This window comes from Stegodyphus dumicola, chromosome 1 (genome assembly GCF_044657685.1).
Source record: "Stegodyphus dumicola isolate Sdum_Otavi_A_Nest chromosome 1, ASM4465768v1".
In the NCBI taxonomy this organism is placed as follows: Eukaryota; Metazoa; Arthropoda; class Arachnida; order Araneae; family Eresidae; genus Stegodyphus; species Stegodyphus dumicola.
The window spans coordinates 237,620,532-237,640,261 of record NC_140768.1 but is presented as its reverse complement, the minus strand read 5'-3'; the positions used below and the strand labels follow the sequence as shown (position 1 = coordinate 237,640,261).

At 30.0% G+C, this 19,730-nt stretch overlaps 1 protein-coding gene across 2 annotated transcripts in view; it reads right to left on the bottom strand.

Annotated features, from left to right (window-relative positions):
* Positions 1-3,589: 3,589 nt before the first annotated feature.
* The window catches only part of LOC118179666 (N-acetylglucosamine-1-phosphodiester alpha-N-acetylglucosaminidase-like), a 381,181-nt gene continuing 365,040 nt past the window's right edge, over positions 3,590-19,730 (bottom strand). For both annotated transcript variants that reach the window (XM_085826596.1, XM_085826592.1), the window contains 4 exons: positions 19,417-19,545; positions 17,524-17,643; positions 15,956-16,025; positions 3,590-11,489 (listed from right to left, as the gene is read on the bottom strand). In XM_085826596.1, coding sequence (XP_085682722.1) covers positions 11,255-11,489; positions 15,956-16,025; positions 17,524-17,643; positions 19,417-19,545 — 554 coding nt within the window. In that variant the 3' untranslated portion in view covers positions 3,590-11,254. The remainder of the gene's footprint in view (positions 11,490-15,955; positions 16,026-17,523; positions 17,644-19,416; positions 19,546-19,730) is intronic.

Genomic DNA, 19,730 nt, shown 5'->3' with positions numbered 1-19,730 from the left:
GTTTACCTCTGACGAAATGCAAGCTTTACAACGATTGTCTATGAAGTGTATTGAATTGTCCTGGAGTTTTTTACGTAATAAAGCGTATTCGCAAATGAATAGTGCCTTAAAACTTCCGGAAAATGTTAAGGTGGGGTTGTAGTGATTCAAGGGGCGTCTTAAACCTGGAGACTATTAGGGCTACTCCATCCGATAGATTCCTTCCCTCTTAAGATAATCTGGTGTAGTGCGATGGAGACAGGTATTTTCGCCCATTAAGAGGAAGTTATTGCTAATTGCACTCCCAAGCAACTTGATATAAAGGATAAAATACCCCATCTCTGTATATTTCAGCATGCATGCTTGTCCTGGTCAAAATGTGTAATTCAGTGTGCCCATTCAAAATGATGCCTGTCCATACCATGCATGTCCACCACCTTTGTACCACCTGAGATGTTTTGAAATTGCATTGTTTTGCTCCTTCCAGACTGTAACACATCTGGAATCACTCCTCATACAGAATCAATAAAGAGAACTTCGCTCCATTCTTTGGTACTCCAGTCACGATTATCTCTGCACTGCTGCAACGGGCGAATTTTGCATCCCGTAAATCGTGGACTTCCTTGCATACAGCTGTCTTTTATACCACCTGTCACTCATGGTATACCTGGTTAATTGAGTTCCTGTAGTTGTAGGAAATTCTCTTGCAATCTGGACCGATGTCAGTTATCTATTTCTTTCAGCAGGCGTTGCCAAATAACCAGAGCTGGATTAACCATTAAGCAAAATAACTACTTGTTTGGTTGGGATGCTGCTAAAGAAACTCAAGAAAAGGGGAAACTACAAAAATTATTCATTGCCAGTTTTGCCTTGGACTGCAAGGTGCAACTAAACCATAACAGAGAGAGAAAGCTGTATTATCATTAACAACGCTATTTTTTCGAAGTTAAAAATGTCCTTCGATGAGTTCTCAGAGTTCTGCCATTCACGAAACATTAAAAGTTTAATTTGTTTTTTTAATTTTAACCAATATGTAACTGCTTGAGAAACTTAGCGCCTTAAAAGAACAAATGCGCTTTTGAGAAATTTAAGTTTTTATTTAATTTTTCAATAACGTAGAAAATATACCTTTAACTTAGAATATATCTAATCTTTATAATTTTTTTGAGCATTTCAAGCATCATTTCTGTCAACGAAGAATACTGCTACATGCAACACCATCTGTCGTATAATATAAAATCTATTCACTAAGACATTAGAGTTGCAAAAGGACATGCTAGAGAAAGTCTTCAGAATGTTTTCCATATAGTTGGAAATAATAAAGTTATTTTGTTAAACAATCAGTCCATTCTAGCTCAGATGTTACCGCATATAACTGTAATTAATAGAAGATTCTTCTAAATACCATGTATTACATACACACATACAGAATCGATTCATTACTCCAACTTTCATTTTATTTTATTGTTTATTTTTTCACTCTTGAAGCCACTAAGAATTCAAATTAAATTTCAAAGAACTTGAATACAAAAATAAACAGAGGAAAAATTACGCAATATAAAATATTTATTTTAAGTTTTATTTTATTTCTTCCGAGTTTTATAGCCAAAATAGTAGAGAAAAGAAATCTTTAGTATATTTAATAAAATCTTTAGTATATTTAATAAATCTATTTATGTAAACATATTATGTATAATATTCCAAACACTTCTAAAAAATTTGGAGATTTCAATGCATGCAATGGTTTCAGGAAAAATGTCTGATGTCATTTTGTTCCAAAAATCTCATTCAAGCATAAAACAGATTAAGCATATAAATGATGTAAATTAATATTTTGTTGTTTCCGTTTATTCAGCATTATTTTTAATTTTAAGTAATCGAATTATTAAATAAAGAGTAAAGAATAAAAAAACTGAAAGCTTTTAGATTTTATATTATGCCCAAAGGGGCGTTTTTTAAACGTTTTATGTGTTACTTTATTTATTAAATAGCATGTTCTTCGCACATAAACCCCATAAAATTCAATTCAACAGAAATATCGCAAAATATTTAAAAACAGCGTATCTTAAAAATTTCGGATGGACACTCTCATACGCTGGAGATAAAAGTGTTTTTTTTTCCGTATAGTGTAGGCATTGCTCTCTTTGAAATCGTTGAGTTTCTTTTTTAAATCAAAAATTAGTTAAAGTTTTTACAAAATATGAAATCAGTACTAAAACAAATTTGAAATTCAAAATTCGGGCTTCTAGGTGCCCACGTTTGGGTGGAGGACTACGTTATTCAAAATTTGATGGCTCTATATACCCTCGTTTTTTCTCAGTACCGTATCTAGAAACATACATACATTCATGCAGATTCTTCAGTATTTAATTTCTTTAAATATAATACAAGGCGAAAATATTTGGTGACAACAATTTGGAAAGTGGTACGATGTTTATAATGAACCGACGCAAATTGCCGTTTCGAGATTAATAGCCCCCTCGGGCTAATAAATAATATTTATTCGAACTAAAGATCTAAATTACTACGAAAGGCATTAAAAAATAAAGTTTGAAAGATTAATTCAAACAAAATAATGATTGAAAGTACATGTCTAAGATTAATATTTAGGTACAATTTTATTATTATGATGCGAAATGATTCAAAGCGCATGTCTAAGAGAAATATTTAGAGAAATAATGTTATTATCATAATATCAAATGATTAAAATTATACATTTAAAAATAATTAGAAATAAATATATTTAAAGAAATAATTTAACTATTATGAAATAGCTGAAATATTTAAAGAAAGAATACCTAAGACAAATATTTCAAAAAATAATTTTGTATTATAAAACGAAACCATGGAAAATACAGTGCTTTCCATTGAAAATGCTACGCCATGCACCAAACGTCAAATTTGCATGAAAGGTACTACATGTTGGGGTATGCGAATGATTAGGTTTAGAGTCTATACACACAAAGCAGATATGAGTAAGGCCATCTACATTTTGTATTAATAGTAAGATTGCTCAGCTGGTTTCTCATATGGAAATCGCATTTGGACGTTTTGACGTACTAAGGTTCGTGGCTGTGTATTATCTTCGAGGCCTGTGTGACACCGTCTGTCAGAAAGATAATGCACCACAGCATGTTGCTCGTGCTGACTTAAACTTCTGGATATAGAGCAAGGGCTGTCAACCAAGGAGGGAATTTCCTCTTAGTGGGAATTTCATAGTTTCAGGGGGTAAATGTGGTGTATGGTTGGAACACAACCCAGACGAGTGATAAGGAATAGGGCAAAAACAGGTTTAAATGTATGTGGGCCATGAAAACTTTTTTCAAGAGCTTAGAGTCTCTGAAAGTTTTTAATCTTGCTCTGCAGATCTCAGTACTGAGAGGCTCTGGTTGCACACTTTCAGTCCTGACCTGTTTGCCTGCCATACATCTCCAATGTTTTCAAATCGTTTCCAGGTTCTTGACATGAAGCTCTTGACTATGTTTAGGTCTTTAGCGACCTGTGTCAATGTTCCATTCACCCAGTCGCAAGTCCTTTAATGTAGAAATTAAGGATAAATGTACAAGAGGAGATTTAATTAATATTTTGCCAAAAACTAAAGAAACTAAAACATATTTTCAACTTAGTTTTATTTTTAAAAAAGTATAAAATATCATATAAACATTATTTGCACTTTCTTGAGTAACACTGATAAATTTTTGATATTATTCTTTGCCTCATTCAACATTACATATAATCATTGATTTATACAAAACGAGCTTTGAATATGAGACAAAACTGACATTTAATAATCTAATGGTGAACATAATGTTAAATAATAAGTATTAAATAACTTAATAAATGTAACAGGTATAATATACAAAAATATACCTGTTATTTCAAATCATTATTATATATGATGCCTAACTGTTTATAATAAAAATTTATTATAATAGGTCATCTATTACAACTGTACAGTTCTATTACAAAATTTCTGTTAAAGTAATATTATATATGAAAAAATGTCACTAATAAATACTCGATAATAAAAATATTAAATTATACTGTTTGAATTTTAAGACAAAGCATAAACCTATATATTCTTTGTATATGAAAATATTTTATGATTAAAAATGCAGAACATTTCAGATCAACTGTTAAAAACTGAATATAGATATTAATTTTAACTGACTTGATACCCATTCCCTGAAATATTTCTTTACAGGAATATCTACACAATATATTGTTAGAAATTTTATTTATACACAAGAAGTACTTAAAATAAATACTTAATTATCAATGCAGACAACTGAAGCCCTTTGACTAGTCAACATTTCAGCTATGCAAATTTTCATTTGCCAGACTGAATAGCATGAGTTAATATCTAGTAGTAGTTCACACAAGATAAGAAATAAATAATAATTTAATTCATAATAAAGTCAAAAGTCGTTAATTCGGACTCGTCGGGACTTCGGCGATTCCGGATTATAGATCATCAGTTTAAATCTGGTAAGATGGCATTCAGAAATTATAGAATTAAAAATATGAAACCGTAATTTATGAAATAAAGAACAATTATGATCTAAAGGGTATCAAAATTTACGAAAAAAAAAAAGCTTAATATTTATTTGTTTACTTTATTAAACATTTCTTTCAATGTAAGTTGTTTCGTTTTTTATGTGATAACACATTCTCTTTAATTCTATAAACAGACATAATTTCTTGTTCAGTTACAAAGTTCCGCTGTTCAAGTCCTATAATTGCTGTGTCGAGAATACCGACTAATTTGTCAATCGAAATTTTTTTCGTTTTCAATAACCTCTGTCACTTTCTTCGCTATCGGAAGCGAATTATAATGACGAGGAATTTGATTTAAATCATATCAAAGACGGAGTACATCGAGATGAAATACTACATTTAGTAAGGAATTATAAGCCAAATAAAATAAAAACATCTGCCCAGAAGATAAGGATAGTGCTGACAGATCAACTTCCAATTCATTGCGTGCCGCGGCGTTAAAGTTAAACAAACGTTAAAGTTTAGATAAACGAAGGATATGCCTTTATCCATTTTTTGCAGCAATTCCACTTTTTTGTTTAATGGATTTCGAAACATGCTTTCGCTTTGTAGATCCTTTACATATTAGTAAATATATATCAGAAATTCTATTTGACATAATCGAAAGTTCAAGCTTACTTTTATAAAATTGCTTTAACAGTCTGCAAAAATTAATAAGCCGAATCCAATTCAAAGATTAAGGAACAACGCAATCTGTAACATTAACTGAATGAGATAATTTTAGCTTAGCTTATGCCGTCCGTTATACATTAAACGCGCATTCGTAAACGTAATTTGCACACGCGCACACGCAGCAGTAAAGGTCTTACGCGCATGCGTCAACGCGACGCATGCGCAGAAAGTTTGTAGCTTTGAGGTCCGGATTATTGATCATTCCGGGTTATGGGTGTCCGAATTAACGGTTTTTGACTGTATCTCGTATACAGATGTGATAAAACTGTATAATTTTGACATATAAAAATTTTTAGGCAACACCTAATGTTTTTATAAATAATTCACAAGCAGGATTCTGTTTCTCAGCAGATCTAAAATTATGCAAATGATCTGTAATTTTTATAAAGTGTGCATCAAATAAAAATACTAATGTAACAGTTTTATGAAATTTATTAGGTTATAATTTTTAGAATTAGATTTTAATTCTTTATTTAAGACAAAGCAGTACTTGCCATAGTTGTTTCTAGATTAACTATGGCAATTCTTTTGGCATTACACAGCACAATGAAATTATCAGTACAACTTTGACTGCATAATTAATAATATAGTAACTATCACCAATATAACTTCATAAATACACATATAAAATTTTATGGAAAACATTCGAGACAATAACTGCATAAAAATATAAATTAGTACAAAATAATAATATGCATTTTGTTTCTTATGCAAAAATGGAACACAAACAGCTATTTTATTTTAAAATAAAAATAGTTACTTCAGCAACACACTTTTTACAGGAAGTGGTTGTGTACTGATGTTAATCTCTTATCTGTTAACATATCAGTAATATCTGCTATCTGTCAACATATATAGGTATTTAAATATAGAGCATTTAAAAATCAGATCAATTTTGATTAAACAAAATTGCATTCAAAGGTAGCAAAGAATCCAACTCTATAAGTTCTAGATTGCTTCAAAGTATCCTCTGAGATTATTGAGAATTCATATCACATGCACAAAACTTTTAATAATTAGATTTGGCAATTACAGAGCTATTGCTTCCTAACAAGCAAATCTGTAGAAGAAATATATGAAATAATATCAGTTGAAATGGTGTAGTTCATCTGAAATGAAGTTAAAAACACTTTTCAACAATTAGAGACATTACTGCGTTTTGGGCAAAGGCATTCCTTAAGAACAAACCTTTATCATATCCTAAGCATCTTATTTCCTCAGATGGCCCAGCTGTTTTCTCTTATTAAAAAAATTCTTATTCTATGGTGGTAAACATTTTCACACAATTTAAGCTATCAAAAACAATACAATGGTCTATAAAATGGCATTCTCCCAACTGTGTTTTGAGGGATGTTAATCCAAAGGTGACTATTATACTTCACATTTCAAACAAAAGTGTCCTACAAGCATGTTAAGTGCATTTTCTTTTTGTGTGAAAGAGAAGTATTTCATTACACTTATACAAACTGCAAAAGTGTTCCTACTAATGATAATTAAGTCTGCAGTTATAACTAGGTTCAGAAATTGACAACAATAAATATGGAAAAAGCATATTTGCTACTACCATGACGACAAGAAATTTTTACTTATTCATAAATGTTTATGACAATAAAGAAATAAATCAATAAACATTGCAACTTTCCACACCATCTATTCATGATTTTAAATGAATATACTTAAATCAATTATATAACTTATATACTATATCACAATTCATGCAACATTTTTAAATGCATATATTATTGCACACCTGTACAAAAAGTATGAGGGAAGCAGTCCTTAAAAACAATTCTATATTATATGCAAGATGCGTAAATTTTATAAAGTTTTTGTTAATATCATAACAATTTCTTTTAACTTAAAACTACTTTTAAAAATTTAGTTACACTCATACTCAGTTACTTGGAATTCTTATTACTAAATGAAGCTCCTTGCTTACAAAAAATTAGTTTGACAGTTCTGTTATAAGAATGGCCTCAATGTGATACACCAATAGAATTACCAACTGAAATTTAACAATATTAAATAGCAACAATTAGTAAACAATTCACATTTAATTTCTTGTCTTGGTAAGTGGATGAGGTTTTTGGTTGTTCCTTACCTTGCTTCTGATTAGTTGATAAAAAGGTTTGCATCTACAGTGCTACAGAAGTTACAGATAGTCAGATGTTGGGTTCCACATGGAAAGAAATCACATATTATTTAGGTGCATGTCATGCAGTATTTGTCAAGCATCCTTGACTTGAGTTATGCCCTTCGCTTAAATTGCTGGTTCGAAACAAATGCTGCTAATATATCACTTTCTTTACTATCTGAAAGCTGGGTGATGCAGCTAAGTTTTAGCTCCTGTATTACATTATTAAATGGCATGAAGTGTTATATAAGCATTTAAATGCTAAAAAACTGATGTATCACTTGTAAAATAGGAATAATAATGACAATTTTATGCATGTTAACATTCAGATTACAACTTAGCCAATGAGTTAGCAAAGCTAAACCTATTTCTATTTTTTTTTAATCAGGTAAAACACCGAACGTCATTATATTCATCATTATATGAATTAACATCATATCATAAATAATTCATCCATTATATCATATATAATCATCATTATATTATAGCATATATAATTAATTACCTAATATCATTATATTTAGAGAAAACATAAACATATTCAACAAAAATTTTAATTGCTCATATACATGTATGTATGTATGTATGCAAAATAATAAGTATAATATATAAACTATTTAGCATGTGAAAAAATGCTTTTGAATATTATAATACTATGTATTAAACAAAAAGAATAATTGGAGTGAAGATAATTTACAAATTATCTCTAACAAAAGATAAAAAAATGAAGATAATGAAGAACTAAAATAGAAAAAGATGTAGATGAGTTGATTCTAGTGAAGGCTCTTACTGCATGATTATGTAATGAAAACAGTAATTTAGCATATCAATAATACTTAGATATTAGGTACACCTACTCACCTACCCATGATTCTGATCACCTGAAAGTGCTGCAACAGCCCTGACAGCAGTTTCAGATTGTTCTGGAAAGATTATGATTTAAATTGATTTATTTGACTATGGTAAAGCAAGCTAAAGCTATTTACATAAGGGGAAGAGATGCCTTTGCGAGTAACTTTCCAAAGGAAACTGTTTTATTCACATTACACATGGTGAAAACCATGAAAATGTGCATGAATCTGGCCTGTTCACCTGGAATCAGACCCATATGAAACTAACGGTGCTCAGCAACTTTACCGCTTTGCTGCGGGTGGGCCCTTCAGGAAAGATGCAATTTTTATATTTCTTTTGCTTTTCATCTTAGTATTTCTATGGCTAAAGAGGGTTGGCAAGATGGCTCCCCTTTTTTGTTTGCTTGTTTCCACATCAGAGCAAGTATCTATATGCATTGAATCTCTTTTTTTGTACGGAAGGGTCACATTTCTCTAGTGGAAAATTTGCTGATCTGATGTTAATTTTTATTGCAGTTCGCATCTATCGCATTTGCCAAGAAATGAAGCAGAAGCGATATATTATTTCTCGGCATGCAGTATTTTACCAAAAAGTCACAAGTGTTCTATCTCACATGCAATGAAACTATATGAAGAAAAATGTACACTTATTCTCCCCCCCCCACCCCAAAAGGAGGGACAGTTCAATATCTCCTGTTTTCAGGGCCGATCAAGGAAATACAACTTGCATTTTTCATACCTCGAAAGTGTGACTTAGGATATATATTAGATTTATACATAGCATAGTTCTAATACATGTATTTTGGCCCCAAATCGGACTTATCTGAAATGATATGACAATTTTTCCTTTATATTTCCAGTCTACAACTTAAATTATGCTTCAAAAATCCGGTGTGAAATTTAATACAGAAATTTACTTTGCGCCAAGAATAATTCACTTGGCGAGCTTCTCAAATTTCTTTTTCATTCTGCACAAGCAGAAAAAATTATCGTTTTTGCTTTCTTGCACATATTTTTACTTTTTATTACATATTTTAATCACACTTGTTATTTTTAGACATTTATTTCTTTTTAAAATTTCATTTTAAATCTTTGAGTAGCTTGGTTGAATTATAATTCTTTGAGTTGTTATTTTAAAAACTTCTGTTTGTTCATTCACATGGTATGTTTATTCATATATATTTTTAAAATTTTTATTTTATTTATTTGAATAACATTTCTTTTGAAAGAATACTTTGTCACCCAGCCCTTCCCACCAGTTGCCAAATGGTAAAATCGCTGAATACTGGTAGTTCACACCTGGGTTCAAATCTAGGTGAACAGACTGGCTGCATAGACGTTTTCATAGTTTTCCCCATGTGTAACATGTATACGAGCCAGTTTCCCTTAGAAAGTCCTTCACGAAGGCATCCCTCCCCTTAGGCAGATAGCCATTGCATGCTTTGCCAAAATAAACTAAATCAACCATTACAATACCTTTGGAAACTGCATTCTGCTATAAACGGTATTCCACAGTTTTATCACTGTGCCATTGTTTTACAGAATTTTACCATCTTACATTAAGCTTGTTAAAATAGTATCCATATTTCTGAGTACATTCAAATTTTTAATTTTTTAAATCACATAAATCAAATAGCATAACATAAAAAAGACTAAATTTTATGCAAATAAATTAATAAATAAATATTTCATTTTCTTTATGCCTTAATTTTTCTTCTTAATGGCTTACTGCCTCAAGAAAACCTTAATACCTTTATGATTATGATAATAATCTTAATATCTTTTATGATCTTTATGTTTTATTAATACTCTTTATAAATTAAAAAAGCTTTTCATGTATTATTAATAAATATTTATAATGTATTATAAATAAAAATGAAAATAAATTCCCCATGAATGATCTTCAGTCATAGTTTATTTGGAAATTTAAAGTCCAAAATAACTGTTGCAATTCATCAGAGATTATGACAAACTGCATAAACCACATTTGGCATTATTATTGTTTACAGAAAACATACCAAATTTCAAAATGCGGGAATATAAATTCACAAATTATCTTGGGAAATTTTGAATAAAAAACTAAATTTTTGCAGTTATGCCAAGAAATACATCTATTTAGAGATTATGGCAAAATTTTTATAGGTTATTATTCAAATTCAATATATTTATAGGTTGTAAAAATTATTTAAAAATACAAATTTTAAAAATAAATCTAAAACATTTGCAAATTTCACTTCGATTGAACCTATATTTTGAATTCTGAAAGAAGAAATCAAATATGTTTCATAAAAAAAAGAGACATTAATAAATATATACCAAATTCAGTCAATATTGAGAAGCTAAAATTTTGAGACCTAATTTTTTAAAAACTACTTGGGCAATTTTTACAAAACTTGGCTTTTTGACATAATTTGAGGTATAGAATTGACATACAGGAATTAGAATACATAAATCAAATACATATCCTAAGTCGCCCTTTCAAGACAACACAAGCTGAATTTTATCAACTGGCTGAGTAGAACAGGAGCTAGAAATCTCCCTTTTTTTATTTGGTGTACAATGAAAATGTGATGTTAGTAACTGCTAGCAAGAAGTTAGAATATGAATTAGGAATTGTTTCAATGGAAATCACTTGTCTTCTTATTAAGCAGAGTTCAGAAGGCATGAACAGAAAGTTGGCAGTCTATGAGTGGGTGCCAACTAATACTCATCTATCCAAAATTTAGCATCTAAATTAAAATATGGCACTTTTTTTCAATAAAGCACAAGTTATGCTTGATAAAATTGATAAATTTAAGCATAAATTGTGTACCATAACAAATACATTACAGAATAATTATTTTTATGCAACATTTTGCCATATGTGACAAAGTAATTAATCAACAAATCTTCATAAAAATATCTTGCAAGTAGAAATTTAAACTGCTTAAGAAACTGGATGAAATAATGGGCTATACAGTTTTTAAAATATATGTTCATCTTAAAGATATATATAAATGGTGTGTGTGTGAAGAAAGACTACATATGCACACATATAGGATGCCCTCCCCCCAAAAAAATTTCAACTTTTCTGCAAGCTCTTCAAAGGAAAAGACTTAAATTCATCTTCTGATGAGGACACAGATAACTCTCCACTAGGCATTTGCAAGGGATACTTTCTGTACCTTCTCCTTCTGTTGCATAAGATTTGTTCATTTCGACAAGAACAAGAACAAGAGCAGAACATCACCAAAAGGAAAGATGCAAGGCACAATGAGGTGATAATTCCAAGTACTATAATACAGACATACCATTTTCTAAAAAATATGAAAAAAAAAAAGGTTAATTTTTATAGCATTTGGTCTTAAAACTATTAAAAGAATCACATGTATGAAACAAGAAATTTTAATATCACATGCATGTAATAAAATTTTAGAAGATTTAGTTGTTTTTTATGTCATTTTATAGTTAAAAAATGAAATTATAATTATGTATCATACACTATTTTTTCATAAACTTGGTGATTTAAACTTTTGTTAGGAGTGTTAACATGTTCTTACTATAATTATAATGCACAATTTAAACTGCATAATTATAAAGAAGTTTTGATGAATAATATTGAAAATATAAATTACTGATTAAGGTTACATTATAAACTTTACAATAAACACTAAGGTCATAATTTACACTTAACAACCTGTCCCCAAACAAACTTAAATTTCACATGCTTGTGTCACTGGTCTTAATGTAAAACTGTCAACAAAATTTGTAACAAACTAAACAAATCATATTCTGGCATCCCAACAGAGTTCTGACACAAATATCACCACAGAGTTAAACAGAGTTAAAATACAGGAAAACAGAGTTAAAATACTGCAGGCAGTACTACGCAAGTAATCTAAAATAACTAATAAAAGAAATAAACTTATTCCCATCCATGAACTATACTATGTGCTAAAAATTGCAGTAAATTTAGTATGAATAATAATAAAAAAAGAGGGGGGGGGAATTCTAATCTTTCCAGATGGTGGAGCACTACAAGGGAGTTACACCTGACAGTAGAATACCATTCAAGAGTCGTGCTTGAATTTCTCACTGCAGCTAATTCCAAGCTGTGTAGTTAAGCTGCTTGGTGTTACTACAAATAGACAAGCTGTTATGGCTGTAACTGCTACCATTCTAGAAAGCCCAATATTGGCTTTACTCTTATGTTTCCTTATTGTTAAATTTAATAAATGTTATGTTTGTTGTTACAGAGTTTTTTGTGGATTATTCTATTTCTAGGTTCAATCATATGAATAGAAGGCATTGGAAGCAGAATTATCAAATACGATTACATATAAGTTTAAATACTTTTTCATAGCGTTCGATTATTCATTGTGTTTTACTTTTTGTATAAAATGAATGAGGCAACTGTTAAAAGGCTTCATGACCACGGTAAGGTATTGTTAACTAGAATGCATAGTACATATAAAGAAAATTTGTGTAAAAATGATCTAGTACTTAAGATTCAGAAATTTGACTGAGTCTGGAAAATGTTAGATGAAGATAAAGTATTTCATGGTCAAAACACTTCAGAGCATTAGATAAATTTACAGAAAGTTCTTGTGTTAATCAAAAATAGTGATGTAAAGCTTCCACAATTAAATATTAATTATTCTCAAGGAAATTATCAATATTGGCCTTCATTTAAGAATTTGTTTGTATCAAAAGTTTGTAATAATCAATCATTACCTAAATTTCAGTGCTTGGAAATGAGCTAGAAAAAATTTATAACCAAATATGAAGAGCTCGGTCACATAAGCCTAGTTAAATCACAAATTGGTTTATCTAAAAATACATATTATCTTCCATATCATTTAGTATTTCAGCCGAATAATTCTATGACAAAATTCGTGTGGCATTGCATGTTTCATGTACATCTACTAGTGGGAAGTTCTTAAACTCTACATTATATGTAGGTCCAACTATCCAACATGATGTATTGTTGGTGCTTACAAGTTTTAAAACACATGCTGTAGTATTTATAACTGACATTGTCAAAAGGTACCTGCAGATTCCTATATCGGAAGAAGCCAGAAAATTTCAAACAATTATATGGCACAATAGCTTGAAAGGCAAAATATGGGAGTATCGACTAAACAATTTAACTTACAATATGGCTCCTTCTTTATTTTTGGTAATGAGGTGTTTGTAAACAAATTGCCAAAGACTGTGAAAACGACTTACCGCGTATCTCTGAGATAATAAGAAATCATTTCTACATACATGACCTTTTATCTAACTTGAACCATACTGAGGAGGCTTTTGAAATGTGTAGTTAGTTACCTAAGGCATTGGAAGCTAGAGATTGTCATGAAGAAAGTGGTGAACCAATTTGCCTTTCTCTAAGCCAATACTTGTTGAACTGCAGACCTGGTTCATCTGATCTGAAACTTAGGAATGTTCTAAGATCTTAGGCTTATACTAGTACTCAAATGTCAGATGAATTTGTGTTTAGGACTTTCTTGGCTGGCAAAGAAAACCTCATAAATTGAAAAATGTTGTCACAGTCAGCAAAGATTTTTGACCCTTTTGGTTTGCTACCACTGGCTATGATAATGATGATGATCAAGTATTTGGCTTTCTAACTTTCCAAGCTTTGGATTTCTAACATTTACTGGGATGATCTAATTCCTAATTGTATTGCTGGAAAATGTGATTCAGTTTCAGAGGGAATTTCAAGCTGTTGAGTTCAGAATGTGTGTACGTAGTAGTGATTTAAGTAAGTATTTTAGGTGCAATGACTAAAGTTGTTCCTATATTAGAGCTAAGTGCAGTTCATTTACTATCAAAGCTTGTTAGGTCTATGAGGAATATTTTGAATAATTGCAAAATTTGAAATCTTCACATAGAGCAAATCTAAGGTTGTACTAACATGGTTAACACCACTTTCTCGTAGATGGAAAACTTTCATCACTAACTGTACGTCAGAAATCATAGAAGTTTTGTTGAGGTTTCATTGGAATTATGTTTTATGGAATATAGTCTAAGAGCTCTTGCTACTACAAGCGTTTTCCCAAAGGGCTTTGTAATAAATCAACTGTAATGGCAAGGTCCTAAATGGCTGAAAGAAGCCCCTTCAGCTTTTGCCAAGTTCTGAACTACCCACTATCATTGATGATCAAGGTGCAAGGTCTGAAGAAAATATCAAAACTATATTTTCATTTCACACTGGTTTAGAAAATGAAACTTTGGGTACACTTTTAAATAACATATCTTCCTTATCAAAAACTGTTCCAATTCTATGCTATTGCAAAAGATTTATCAAAAATTTCAAGGTACAAAATTGTTTGTTTTAAGTTCTAAAGTTATATGTTACTTTATTTTAAGTTCTAAAGTTATATGTTACTTTAATTATTTATTACGATAAATAAAACTATTATTTACTTATTTATTAAGATAAATAAAATTTAATTATTTATTAAAATAAATAAAATTATATTTTTATTTACTTTAATTATTATTTATTTATTACGATCAATAAAAAAGCTAAAGTTCACCCACTACTTGCTAAATCTACAATTGTTACAATCAAAATTCAAAGTTTTAAATACTATGCGAACTAAAATGTAAAAATGCTGCATTATGCTTTTCAGTGGGAGACTATCTTTCGTAGCAACCACTGCAAGTTCACATGGGACAGTTAGCTCTCATGTTCTTCATTTAAACAAATGGTCTGTATTGCAAAAAATATGGAAAATGTTTTGTTGTTGTCTGTCCTGAGAACTACTTTCACCAGCTTGTCTAACCCGAGGTGGGCACTACAGTAACAGACTTTATACATTTCAAGTATGAGTTAGGTTAAAGTTACCTGCCATTTTGTTTTGGGCCAGTGTTGGTCATGAGAAACACCAAGCAGTGTCATAATGAATATTTTACCAAAAGCAAAAATCAAAATGAGAAAATGACGATTTGCCATTAAGTGCATCAAGATGGCAAACTTAAATGCATTTTTTTTTTAAGATACTTCTCTGAAAAATAGGTTAGGGCTTATTTTAAAGGCAACAGACAGCATTGTGGATATACCATCAGGTGATGTTCTTGTGATAGACAGACAGCAGTTTCTCCTGAAAATGTTGCTGTGCCTAGATTTTTGTGTTAACTTGGAAATCATGAAAAATATTTTATGACTTCATTAATGAATATTTTACATCTTTTATTTAGTTACATACAAGAAAATGTTTACTTCACAGCATTTTCAGCATCTTAATTCTATAATCCCACTAATACTATCCTTAGTAATAACAGCAGAACTAAAATTTAGAATTTAACTTAGCCATAATCCTCAGTACGTTTGAATAAGATTAATAATCAAAAGTTAATGAAGAAATGTATTTTTTGCCATCTTGGTTTAAATTCTATGTTTTGCTGATTTTATGAGAATCTGAGTCCTAAATTTTAAAGATTTTATTCCATCTTCAGGAGCAAGGAAAAATATTACAATTAACAAGATTAATGTGATCGATTCTGCTTGTATCCCTTGAGAAAAAATGATGAGTTTTAAATCATGTTTGTTATAAAAAGTAACACGAAAAATGTCTTTAAATTTGCTTCACTTATTTTATTAGTATTGTTTAGCTTTAAGACAAAACTTAATGAATCGAACCTAAGTAGCTACATGAATCACTAGTTTTAAAATCACAAATTACAAAATCTACACAAAATGACAGTATCTTATGACATTATTTTGCATTATTACTACATATATCAAGTTCCTTTTTAATTATATTTTTATTCATACCTTCTTTCTTCAATATTATCTTTGACTAGGTGTTGTTTCTGAATAATACTTTTTGCAAGGCAAACAGAAACTGCAAAACAGTAAGAACATGAGAAATGATACAATATAGTTTACAAATGTGTATATCACTTACAAAAAACAATCTTTCATGAACATGCAAATAGGATTGTTTATTTACGCTGATTTTTATTCCTCATACAACACAACTAAAAATAATTTACATATGCAAAAAATCATTAAATGACATCTTATAATAGAAAATAATACAAAGAGTTCTGAAAAGATATTATAATAATAAGAAATTCGCACTTGTGTGCTATCATAGTACAAGTGGCAAGAATAAACAACTACAAAATGCAAAATCCATGGTTTGGATTCTACCACAAGCACAATTGATTTCTCATGTTTCCTACAATTAAAAAAAAGAAAGAAACCTGATAGAGTCTCTATAGTTATATCAGGAAGTTATCAATCAAGCTTAAAAAGCCCACACCTACAATGGCAACTGATGGTAATCATGGTGGTAACAGTAATAACAATGCTAATTAATGAGTTAATTTCAGTCTTTCTAATTGGATCATTCCTAAAATAATCTAAGAACAAAAACTTAATTAAATAAACATTTTAAGCTAATTAAATAGATTTTATGAAGCCGAAAATTTATAGAAAAATCAATGCTTACATATTAGTGCAAGTACCTTCACACAGTTTGACGAATTTTACAAAGAAAAAGAATAATGGTTTATAATTGGGGGGGGGAGAGAGATTTCTTACATACAAATATACTCTTGCAAAAACTTTCTGCACCATCAAATTAACTCAATTATAGAAATACACCCAGTTTGGAGCTTTTACCTGTCAATTTTAATTAATTTTTCCTATTATTTATTAAAACAAGGCTATTTTTTCATTTTCAGCAAATATGTAATATTTTCTAATAAAGTAATTATTCATAAATTTATTTTTTATAAAGTTCTTAAGGGCCTGCAGCATAATCACTCAGAGCCTGCACAACAACTAATATTACAGCCTTCAGATTCTCTGTACTGCACTGAATGCAGTCAAGTCCCACAAATGCAGATTTTAAAATTCAGTTTAAGGGGGGGGATGGTGATTTGTTTATAAAAATTATTGAAATTTAGATTACAACAAAAAGTACAAATATAAAATTGGTGAGACTGGCTGTTAAAACTGCAGAATTGTCATGCACATGGTTGTTTGAAGAAATATAAAATTAATAATGCTCATAGTTGAATGGAAAATGAAATAAATGGAATATGAAATAAATATAAAAGAAATAATGCTCATGGTTGCAAAACTGGCACATTCTCAAAGTTTGGCAATTTCTACTAAAATGATTGAAAAATCTTTACAATATCATTTATTCTTAAATTAAGTTTTTAAATGGTCTAATAATATCAGTAATAATTTTAAAAAGCTCTCCAGCATTAAAATTTTATTTGATTTTAGTTAAATTTAATTAATATGCAATTAATGATTTTAAACAACAATTTAAATACAAAATTATCTTGAATTAAAATAATGATATGACAAAGTTTCATAATTACCATAATACAGACTTGAATTACGTGAAATATTACATTCACCAGTCACAGGATCACAATAACATGAATTCTCACATTGACACTTAAACTTACATTCTGGACCAAAAAAACCTTGAGGGCAAGCTAAAAGAACAGGGGAAAAAAAAAAAAAAAAAAAAAAAAAACGGATCAAGCAGATTAAGAAACAAATTTTTAAAAAAGTGAAATTCAAAAACAATTTTTTTTAAAAATACAAACAAGATTAATGTTCTTGAAATGCAACAATCTATGTTGATTATTTCAGCTATTTCTAAATTGATATGCATGAAAAAATATCAGTACTTTTTTTATGATTTATGAAAAAATATTTGCATGGTTTTCATTAAATAATACAGTACAAAGTCTGTAATCCGGACCTCAAAGCCACAAACTTACACGTGCGTGCGCCCACTACGCATGCGTGTAAAGCATTTACCTGTGCGCACTTCTGATAGTGAAGAAGTGGCAGAGACAAAACGAAAACGAAAAAATTTCGATTGACAAGTTAGTCCATATTCTCGACACAGCAATTACAGGATTTGAACAATGGAACTTTGTAACCGAACAAGAAATTATGCCTGTTTATAGAATTAAAGAGACGGTATTAGCACAAAAAATGAAGCAACTTAAACAACTTACATTGAAAGAAATGTTTAATAAAGTAAGCAAATAAATATTAAGCTTTTTTTTTTTGTAAATTTTGATACCCTTTAGATCATAATTGCTCTTTATTTCATAAATTACGGTTTCATATTTTTAATTGTATAATTTTTGCATGCCATCTTACCAGATTTAAATTGATGATCTATAATTCGGAAAAGCCCCTAATCTGGAATTGCTGAAGTCCCGACGAGTCCGGATTACGGACTTTGTACTGTATAACAGAACAAAAATTTTAGCAGGCATGCAAAGCCTGAATATCTTATTAAGGATTTCTTACATTCTGAAATTTAAGTTTAACTAATAGTTACTAAATAACTTTATGTTAATTTCTTTCCTATATGACATGCCTCATACTGTTACTTACTAAAGCCAGTGAATTAATCGAAATTTTATATCAAGTGGCAAAGTTTAAAACAAGGGTACAATCTCAACCAGCAACTCAGAAGAATTCTCTATTAGATTGCTGCTTATTGTAATGATTCACCCACACAGCAGAAAGTTAGAATGGCCGATGTTAGCCAAGTTCAGCAAATGTTAGAAAGTTAGTTAGTTTCCTACGTCTGACCTAATGGCGTTGTAACTCTTAATAGCTTTTGGAATTGTAATTCCCTTAATAAATATACCTTAGTGGCCAATAGCTGTAGCTGATATTCAGCAAGAAATCGCATTATTTATTTTGCAACTACTTTTTAGTTGTATTACTGTAAGTAGTAGATAATCAAGTTTTATGTCAGATTTTACCTTAAGTTTTAACTTGTGCTTCATAATAAGCATATAAAGAAGTGATACCTCACCAGCTATTAAGACTTAAATTCTTATGATCAGCTTATTTGATAAAAAGCAGTTTTAATTAGTTCAACACGTTTAAGAAGTTAAAATATCTCTGCACATGTTTTTCTTCAATAATTCTATTAGCTAAACTCAGGCTTCGCTCATGTCTCTGTTTGGACAACTTTTCTTCAAGTAGTAAACTGCTTCAATCAAACCGTCTACAGAACAGCATTGCTACAAGTACACTATAACTTTAACATCACTAGTAATGAACTGCACAGACTGCTGGTGATTGCACTGAACAGCATTAAAAGACTTCTTTGCACCAAATGAAATAAATAATTATCACTTTAAAGTTCCAACCTCCTATTTTCCAAAGGATTAAAGTGAAAAATATTGATCATAACTGTTATAAATGAAGTATGATCTTCAAATATTACTTACACATCTCACATGTGCTACCTGTAAAACCAGGCTTACATATACATTTGCCAGTAACAGGATCACAGCCATCAGAATTTTTGCATTTGCAAAGCTCTGTGCACATTTTGCCAAACCAACCATCACTGCAACCTAAAAAATGCAAAAATATACAAAGGTTGTAGTAAAGGATACATTTATAATACCTGAAAATCCCTGAAACTATACAAAAAATTTATTTGGCACACTGTGTCCCATAGGATCACTTATTTTATTAAAAGAATACATTTTTAACACACACACATACGAAAAAAGAAAAAAAAAAAAAAAAAAAAAGA